The 10,000-nt window shown below is 42.8% G+C and overlaps 1 protein-coding gene across 2 annotated transcripts in view; it reads left to right on the forward strand.

The window, feature by feature from the left end:
• Nucleotides 1-123: 123 nt before the first annotated feature.
• tle2a (TLE family member 2, transcriptional corepressor a) overlaps nt 124-10,000 on the forward strand; it is a gene marked incomplete at its 3' end in the record, with an annotated part of 61,709 nt that continues 51,832 nt past the window's right edge. For both annotated transcript variants that reach the window (XM_080721879.1, XM_080721880.1), the window contains exon 1: nt 124-465. In XM_080721879.1, the coding sequence (XP_080578005.1) occupies nt 442-465 (24 nt within the window). In that variant the 5' untranslated portion in view covers nt 124-441. The remainder of the gene's footprint in view (nt 466-10,000) is intronic.

Raw genomic sequence — 10,000 nt, forward strand, 5'->3', positions numbered from 1 at the left:
AAACCAGCGAGACAAAAGAGGCTGCGGCTGCATTGAACGTGGTGGTGTGTCCGTCTCGGAAGCCACAAGCAGACCACGTTGCCCTGCTTTTTGCGCTAGACGGCGAGAATCCACCGGGGAGGGGACACTTTGCGCGGAAAACGCCATATTCCAGTCGGTGGAAGACGTGCGAAGTTGAGGACTCGAACCATCTTGGAACCGGGGGTGCATCTTTCCCTACGTCGAGTGCAGTGCAGTGTGGGTTGGAGATAGACCAGAACAAAGGAGTCTTCAGCAAGGAATGAGCGAGCTGAGACTAGCTTTGCCATTACCGCCTTTGAAACCAGGCCAAATGCCTCTCTGAAACCAACACGAGCAGATCGTCTTCTCTGTTCCCGACGAAGCTTTTTGCACTAAAAGAGAGAAAGAAAATAGAAACACACACACAAGTCGGCGGCTACAATGTTTCCTCAAAACCGGCCACCGGTAAGTAGACTACGCTACTATGTAACAGTCGGCGATTGTTCGCCTCCCGTCGATTAATGGGTGTATTTGTTTCTGAAGCCAGAGCATGAATAAACACACAATACCCGCAACCGTGAGGTTATTATTGTTATTTTTTTACTAAACAAATTGGATTTGAATTGAGTCCAGCAAATATGATCCCAAGTTAGCCCTAGCTGGAATTGTTAAAGTGATATGTCTTTGTCATCCTTGCCAGTTGTTTCCGGGAATTCATTTGTGGTAAAAAAATAAATAAACGTATTTTAGATTGAAGGTAAGTATGCATTATATGTAGTTTGTAATTATAGTTCTGGTCAGTGCAAGGTTTATCTTAACAGAGGTCAGATATCGAGACATGTTTCTTGCCCAAATATAACCAACTGGGCTTTGGGAAAGCAAAGGTTTATAAACAACACACAACTTTTATTGAGTCTTTGTGTGCAAATCTCGTGTCCTTGGTGCTCATCCTCATCTGGCGAGAACATGGAGCCTCTGTATAATCTATAGTATGGAGGAGTTGACCTAGATGATGAAGTGTCTATGTTTGTCCTTTCGACACAGGGTGAGGGAGTGAGTGAGTCAGCTTGCCTGCCTTGTTGACACATTCTCTCAACGATCTGCCCCAGTGAAGTGCTACTCATTAAAAAAAAGAAAAAAATCATATCCTTGTAATCATATCAAGGATGATGGATATTTCTTATTTGCTCAATTTCAATCAAAGTAGCTTATGTCCTTTATGAGGCCTACCATCATTGCAAAAAAAAAAAAGAAAAACACTATAGGTGTGACTGTGGGCCTGTGAGTAAAATGAAGAGGAATTGGCAGGGTATCTATCTCTGTTTTCAGGATGGGTCTTTGCATGGTGGACTGGATGCCATGTGGCTTTAGTTTATTCTTATTTATTTTATAGGTGGAGAGCTTTGAGCTGTCTGGAAAAAAAGAACGATAACATAAGTCCTCTGGTTATGTGAAGTATCAATTAGATTTTCTCATTTGCATAACCCCTATCTATCTATACCACCCCTCACCATGCCCTACACCCCACCAATGAGTCCTATGCACTGAGGCCAGGTAAGCTCAATGTTATGTGTAACAACACAGGCGTGTGGGTGAGCGTATGCACAATGTATCGTATGTGCATATTATTATTCCTCGTGGTTACACATCGGCACTCCGAACAATCGCTACTCCGACCACCTAAACCTAACCTCAGTAAAACTAACGCTGGTGAATGCTAACCCGGTGAAATGCTAACCTGGCAACGCTGGTGAATGCTAACCTGGCTTCAGAATGGGGATGTTTCGGAATGGAGAACTGCCCCCATTCCGCATGTAGGTTTGATGTCAATGAACATCCAACCAGTTGAAAATCCATGTAATCTGGGACAAAGTGCATTTATTTTAGATTTCTATTGTTTCTGGTGTACTTGCACAGGAAAATCCTGTGTGTTAATTTAACTCTGCGTCTGCGAGTGACTAAACATTTACTGTTAATGTAACACTGGCAGTAAGTAAATGGTTAGTTACACTAATGCTACACGTGCAGTCATACGCTGTCCTGTCTGAAACTGAACTAAGCCCATGCTGTCTTATGGTCACAGTGAGAAAAGGGAACCCATAAGCTTGCCAGGCACACAAACACACATTAGCACTATCAGCTGTGTATAGCGTTAGCTGGCTGGAGGCAGCCAGTGAGGGAGGCAGACTGTGGGTCTGTGGTTTGCACTCTAAACCCAATCCCTCTCATCCAGCCTCTCCTCGCTGTGTTCCTGTGAGCGTTCCCAACCACATCTTAATGTATGGCCAGGCGTCCTGGGGAGAGAGGCGCAGACTGTGGTAGGCCTGGGTGGAACGCTTAGACCAGCAGCGCTGTTTCATTTCAGCCCACCACAGACCTCCACAGCATCATCAAATGTGTGCCTGTCCCTTGGAAGTCCTTGGTGGTGATTAGGCCCTGTTTGCAGCTCAGGCTACGTCCGCACAAGGATGTTTTCGTTGTAAAATGGCGTTTTTAAAACTAAGACCGTTATCTTCATGCCTGAGAACGCATATCACAGGACCACTCATGTACAGTGGGCATGCGTGTGCCGGCGGCCTGGCATATCACATTTGACAGCCATTTGACGGCAACATTCATGAAACAGTGTAGTCTACTTTAGTCACACAATGCTTGTACATTCAAAGAATGTTTCCACTTTTTGTTAATGTAGTCTGTGAATTAAACTATCGCAGGGGTATCATAGTAATTTTAGGTCACATTAGTTTTTTTTCTGCTGAGAAATGTGCAAATGATGTCAGAGTATTCGGTCATGGGCACAAAGCATGATGGGTAACATTTGACTTCTGATTTTCAGGATTAGAACTAAACAGGAATGTGTATGCTATATAATTTGTGTCATACTTTGTACAGAAGCTTTCCATCTGTAGTGTCCAAACTAGAGGCTTTTCTTCAGCGCGCCTGGTACGAACCGTGCGTTGGGAGTGAGTGTGCGTGTGGTGCTGTTAATATGGTTATAATCACAACTTAAGCCTGATTATCTACAAATGTACTGAAACGTTCTCTTTTTTTTGTTCATTTGAGGTTTGGCACTCTGTACCACTATTGATTTTGCTCAAAGAATAGGACCATACTAAGTAGAAGCCATGTCAGCGTAATAATACCATTCCACGTGTTTCTAAACACGCTGACGTTTTAATAAGAACAAATTCAGATGAGAAAATAAATGTTGAATGCCACTATGTTAGTGGAAACATTCTTAAGTAGCATACACTTAAAGATTACATCCTATAACACTCATGTTTCGTGAATGGGGTTCAATGTGTGGGCATTGCTGCCCCATTCATTGTTGCTCCCCACTTCTTCTGTAGTGACAGTTTTTAGCCTTATATGTATGTAGCGGTTAATCATCACTGTATCCAACTTTGAAACTCCATTAAATCTATAATTTTGAGGGATTTCTTCAGTCAAGGTGGCCACGGGCAGCCTTGGAAGTGCTGGGAGAGCAAAGTGGCCATTTGCACTCAGCTTCACTACATGCGTATTGCGTACCTAGATTCACCAGTAAGTGTTGCTATGTAATTATAAGTAATAAGGGCTAAAGAGTACAGTCAGCAGAATTGGTACTTTGTACCGATGAGTATCAGCCCTGTTCAAGCACTGTCTATAAAACAACATGAATGTAAGTACATCCATGGGTGCCCTCTGTCTAAAAGCTTGCCTCCTGTGCATGTAAGCAGCAGTAGCTGCATTATAAAATGCTGAATTTAACTGTAGAACAGCTGCTACCATACTGTAGACAACAAGGTCAGTAACGCCTGTAATTTCTTATTTTCCAAGACTGTACACTTAAGCCCATTTTCCACTGGCCCAACTCCACACCACTCCACACCACACCGCCCACTTGTGCCAGGTTTTCCACTACAAGGACCTGGGTAGAGTGGTGTGAAAGTGGTACTAAACAGGGTACTAAAAAGTATCCACTCTAGAGTAGGTCTGAGCTGGGCCAAACGGGACCAAACACTTCATAATGACTGATCACTCACTGACTTTTCATTTAGACCACCAGGATATAGTTGTAATACATGATAATAGATTCTATTGTGTTATAACCACTATTATAATCTATTATAGTGTATTTTAATTATCATAGTAATACATTAATACTTTATAATGTATTATAATCACAGTTATAATCCATTACAGTGCATTATAATTAGGATAGTTGTAATACAAATTTATATTGTATTATAATCACAGTTAAAAGGGTCAATTTGTTTCTTACCGATTGGGGTACTTTTTTGTTATGGAAAATGTAGATATTTTTATGTGGTGCGGTGTGGTGTGGTGTAGTGTGGTGTGGTGTGGTGCTAAAACTGCAGTCGAAAAGGGTCTTTAGTTGCATTGGGAACTATTGTATACAAGTATTTAATGTAAGGGAGTTCTTTGCTTTAATCATGGATATGCTTACGTAATGCTTACGTTACAATTACAACCATGGAGCTGTGGGGACTCTCGGGAGGCAGCACCTTGGTCACCATGCTCTCTCACCTTGGAGGCCAGTTGGACCTAGTAAGTGTAGACCGATTTCCTGAGCGCTCCCCTGTAGAGAGCGCCGCCAACATTTCTGCAGTGTAAACCGCAGCCAGTGTTGGAGTAGAAGTAAAATATTGAAAAGGGAAATACTGAAGTAATTTACAAATACTCAAAATTGTACTTAAGTACAGTACTTATGTAAATGTAGGCTACACACGTTACTTATCAATACTGTTTATTTACATCACAGAAATGGCGGGCAGCGCCCTCTGCAGGGTGTCGCTCAGGAATTCGGTCTATAGATAAGAGGCATACTGTAGAATAAGGTTATAGAAAACTAGAAATTACAGTCCTTTTATACCAGCTTGCACCTTGTGGACTAGAGAAAGAGGGATAGAAAGCGGACATGTATCTCTCGAACGTGTTCGTGTCTCTCTCTGTCTGTCTCTGTCGTATATGTGGAACAATCATTCACTGCCATGCATGTTTAAAGCCATCAGAGAGTGACCTCCAGTGGAGAGGAAGGACTCTTGTTCATTTGCATGTTCTGCAAGACGTTGGGACGGAACTATTTTGGTGCAGGAGTGTTTTTGCCCGGACAATGGCATGTTATACAGACAAAACTTCAGTTTTTCACGAGTACTTCTGGAGCGTCGCGGAAGTTATGGTTATAGCCTTTTAAAAACTATAGCATGTTTTTTTGTGATTTAGTATGCTGAGTATGAATTGGGAAACTTAGAAGAGAGTGTATATAGCAGCATGTAGTGTATTTGTGTGTGGCGGTAGCAGTTACATGTTAGCATCGTCTATGGGTAACTCCTTGTGAAACATAGCAGTTTGCGCTAGCGGGCTAATAACACAAATGAAAGTCATTTCTCGACTATAATGTTGCCAATGTTTTCTGCAGACATTACCGCGATTGACTGCAAAGACGGAAGTACAGGATTTTTTGAGGGAGAGAGTGCATTTTCCGGCAGCGGCAACAGCCGCGGCAACTGCCAGCAATCAATCCGTGGCACCTCTGCAACAGACATTGTCCGTGGCTGTTGTCGGCAGTTACTGGTGACGCTGCGTCTGACGCCAGTGCCGGAGAATGCACTCGCTCCTTCTGGATTTTTTAGCTAACTATTAGCCTACTTGTGCCGCCGTGAGCAGTGCTGGCCAATCAACGATGCTTGTTGCAGTGTGTTTCCGGCCGGACATCTCATTGGTTACAGCACCAGCCAATGTGGAGAAAGTGACGGGAACTATGTAAATGAGCCACTGATGACTAGGTGGTCTGACGAGGTGTAGCCCAGCTTTGCAAGGTAAAAAAGTTATGAACAAATAATATACCTTATTGCTAACATGATTTGGGGATGGAATAGATTGATTTGGACGGTTAGGCAGGCTGGATGAGAAGGACCTCGAGCAGAGACCTCCGATCCACCTTCAGAGCACAGAAGTAAAACCTTCCCTTCCGGACTCCCAGCATGTCATAGCTCTTTACCCTGACTCTTGTCCTGTGGAGAGAGCCATATTATTGATCAGCAGCATGCCTACCACTTGCTAATGGTTGGAGAGAGATGGGGGGGGTAGACCTAGAAGAGGCTGAAGTGATCTCAGGTGTACACAAGCTGTTGTGGAGATGCAACTCTGTGAGAAGGAAATAACAAACGGGTTGAAGGGGTTTACCTAACGAAGTAAGGCACCTCCAGCAATTAAGCCAGCTGACAGCCAAACTGTTGATGCTCCGCTAATGTGGGCTGACAGCAGGGACATTTGAATAACGAGGCTTGAAAGAGTGAGGGAGGGAGGGTTAAGTGAGGATGGATTGAGGGAGGGAAGTAAAAAAAAAAGATGGTAAAAGCGGGACAGAAAAGGAAGATGTGATGCTAATGAAACTGGTGCCTAGCTATCCCTCTACTCCCACCTAAGTGAGGGAATCATTGAGAGATTACAGAGACGTTACTCTTGCAGGGCTGAGCCCGGGAGATAGCTGCTTGGGGTATAAGGGAGGGTCAATGGCCCCGTAGCACACGCTCTATTCCAGCGAGCTGCTTTAAAATCTGCAAGTCACTTCCTCGAACTCCATATCAACGAACTGTTTGTCAATCTATGACTGTTATCTTCAGGGATCATGGGACGAATGAAAATGTCATATCACGATGATTGTGACCAAAGAAATCGCGATTTACGATATTATCAAAATATCCCCGACATCCATTATCCTGGGGTGGAACATTTGCCAAAAAATAGCAGATCTACAACAAGCTCAAAACGCATCGCAACTCATCGATATACTGGTACCTCAGTATATCGCAATGATTTTGTGTGCGTATGTGGTTGGGGGTGCAGAGATGGACACGGAGACAGCCTGACAAGCGTTCAGACAGTGAAAAATGGAGGGACTCCATGATGCTATTCTGGGTGAGCCCCACTGTCACTGTGTCCTTGGTGGTAGGCAACCAAGAAGAAGAGAGAGACACCATGCTGGATGTTTACTCTAACGACTGACTCTGCGGGTAAGCAGTGTAATTAGCAGCTTGGCTAATGGGCCAAGCGAGGGCAGCTACATGGCACCTACTTGACTAAAGAGAGAGATGGAGGGAGATGAGAGGTTATATTTACACAAAAAAGAAAGCTGGAATATATAGATATATAGATGTATAGATAGATATGTATTTTATTTGGGCCTGGCTCTCGGTACACCCACCTGATACCTGATGTATAAGATTGTAGATCTGCTGTTTTCGGTGAGTAACACCGTATGAAGTATAAATGATAAATGAAGCATTACAGTATGCTATATTCACTCTCTTTCACTAAGTATCCATCGGCTGAGTATGAAATGAATTCATGTCCACTATTATCTAGCATGTTGCCTTCAACATACAAGCTTCAAAAACAGGGGAAGCCAGGCTGGGAAGGCGATCTCTCTCTGTTGCTGCACTAGCAACTCCTACAGGTTGGGCCTGGAACCAAGAGTTATAGCATGTTCCTCCGGGGAAACTCCTCACTGTCTGGTGATTAAGAAAAGACGCGGATAATGGTAATGGTGATGTCAAGTGTACCAGAGGAGGCACGTGCTTATCTACACACCCTCTCTAACAAACCAACCATTAGGGTCAGCAGTGACAAGGGACTAGACTAGAGTACACAGTGGGATTGTGATTTGGCATAATGACTTAAGAGTTGGTCAAAAAAGGGGGGGACATTGCGTGACACAACTTTCACTGTTTTAAGTGCTAGAATGGAAGAGAGAGATGAAGGGAGAGGTGATCTCCATAGATCTAGTTCTCCCAGTCCTTTTAGTAGGGTTAGGAGAAATGTCAAAAAGAATTATCACACATATATCTTTTTATTATATAAAAACCGGTCTGTTGTCATGATTCCTGTCCCATCCCAATCCCAGGATTAATAAAGAATGTACTCCCAAAACCTGCGGTTATCCCACAGGACCCATGGGAATCCCGAAAAAATGGCATCCTCTAGACCACTGGTCCCCAAACAGTGGATCTCTGACACATTTTAATGGGTCCCTTAATTTTTTGTTTCCTACATTTTGTCTAATTATTATTTCAAAACATTTTCAAAAACATTCCCTAAAAAGTAAAAACAAATGCAAAAATGTTTTCAGTAATTTAAGAAATAAAATAAAAATGTAATAAATTCCACAAATTAGAAAACAAATGTTTATGAATTAGTGAAAATCCCTTCGCGCTGCGTTGCAAGCTTGTTTGTAGATCTGATATTTTCACTAGTTTGTGTTCTGACCAAATGTCTAATCTCTCTTTTGGTTTTGGGTCACAGGCTAAAAGGTTTGGGAGCCACCGCTCTAGGCCAGACCACCAGGGTAGTATGGGTTATGTGAGTGGTAGTCTCGCGTAGCCAGACAACTATTCTACAATCTCCGAATGCTATATAGAGTCTGAAACTACAGCTCCTGAACGGCGAGTAATGGAAGCTGGCATTTCCATTTAAGAAAATATATTTTAAAATGTCATTTCTGATAAACAGCAAGCTAAATATGCTTAGATGATTTTTATTTATATAATGATAAATGTGTGCGATGTGAAACGGAAATGGAAGTGAAGAGGAGGCTTCACTTCCGCTTTAACCGGATACTCATACTCATCTCTAATAATATCACTGCACTGCGTAGATGAAATCCCATATTTGAGTACTAGGCCCTGTGATTGGTGCCACACAACTTCGAGGGCAGCGGAATCCAATCACACTGACAACCGAGCGAGTGGGGCCAGACTAATCTGCCGAGGGCTTCTTTTTTTGTTTGTTGCTATGGCAGATTCATCTGGTATCCAGGCTAGTAAGGAACACTGCCGCAGAGATGGATCTGCGATGCTATATAGAGAATCAGGCGAGTACCCGCAATAGACACCTCCTGTATCTGACGTGATAACTGTTTGAGCTCTGACTATGATCACTGACAAGTTATGGGTTAAAATTCCTACACACAAGAACTGATTATGATTATTGATAATATCTAGCGGGTTAATTCGGCCGTAACAGATGCAATGTCAACAATGATGGGATAACTGTCTACCATTTTACTCTGGATATTGTTGTTTACAATTATTGCCATGTGAGCAGCAACATGTTTTTTGCCTTTGCACTGGCTATTGTCTAAGATGGCTGTCAATATGATTGCCTCCATGGTTTAATATCTCTATTGCGATGATTTAGACGGCTAATTGAAGCTCATACTGTATATTATAAACACCTGTATTAGATACATTACTTAAGGGTTTATTACAAGTCTCTATGGCTGGCCAATAGTTCAAACACACCCAAAGGAGACTAGGAGAGGATCCCAGTAAGACTCCCTAATCGGGAGATAAGCGACTGTCAGGTCACATACACAAACTTTAGAAGGCAATCGTAGCCAATCAGGAGGGAATATGGGAAATGGAACAGATCCATGTTGATGACATGACTTTAGAGATACTGTGTACCGCTTTGCGTGATTTTAGGCCAAAATCTGTTGGATCAGTGTCCAAAAATGTGTTTAGCAAAAATCGGACTGATGGTGGCGCTAGAAGAGGGCCATGTGAGAAATGAGAAGTGTGGCATGGATAGGGGCAACGGTGCCGGAGATAAGAGTAGGGCAAAAGTGTGACGAAGTGTGACGTGACAGACGGACAGCCGGTGGAGCTTTTCATAGTAACTTGCGACCTGACAGTCGCAATAATGAAACGGCAGCAGTCTATTATTTTAAGAGGTGATATAAAGCTGCCAGTCAGCAAGGTCGATCGCATCAAAACTTAATCAAGGAATGTATAGGAATAAACAAAAAAAATCAAATGTCACAACTAGAATTTGTCACATTTGACAGTGACATTTTGGGCCTAATATTGACACAACCACCTGTTAAGATCATATCACATGTCATTCACAGTATCCTTAATATTCGTGTGTGTGTGTGTGTGTGTGTGTGTGTGTGTGTGTGTGTGTGTGTGTGTGTGTGTGTGTGTGTGTGTGTGTG

Source organism: Nannobrachium achirus, assembly GCF_963921795.1.
Source record: "Nannobrachium achirus genome assembly, chromosome: 1".
In the NCBI taxonomy this organism is placed as follows: domain Eukaryota; kingdom Metazoa; phylum Chordata; class Actinopteri; order Myctophiformes; family Myctophidae; genus Nannobrachium; species Nannobrachium achirus.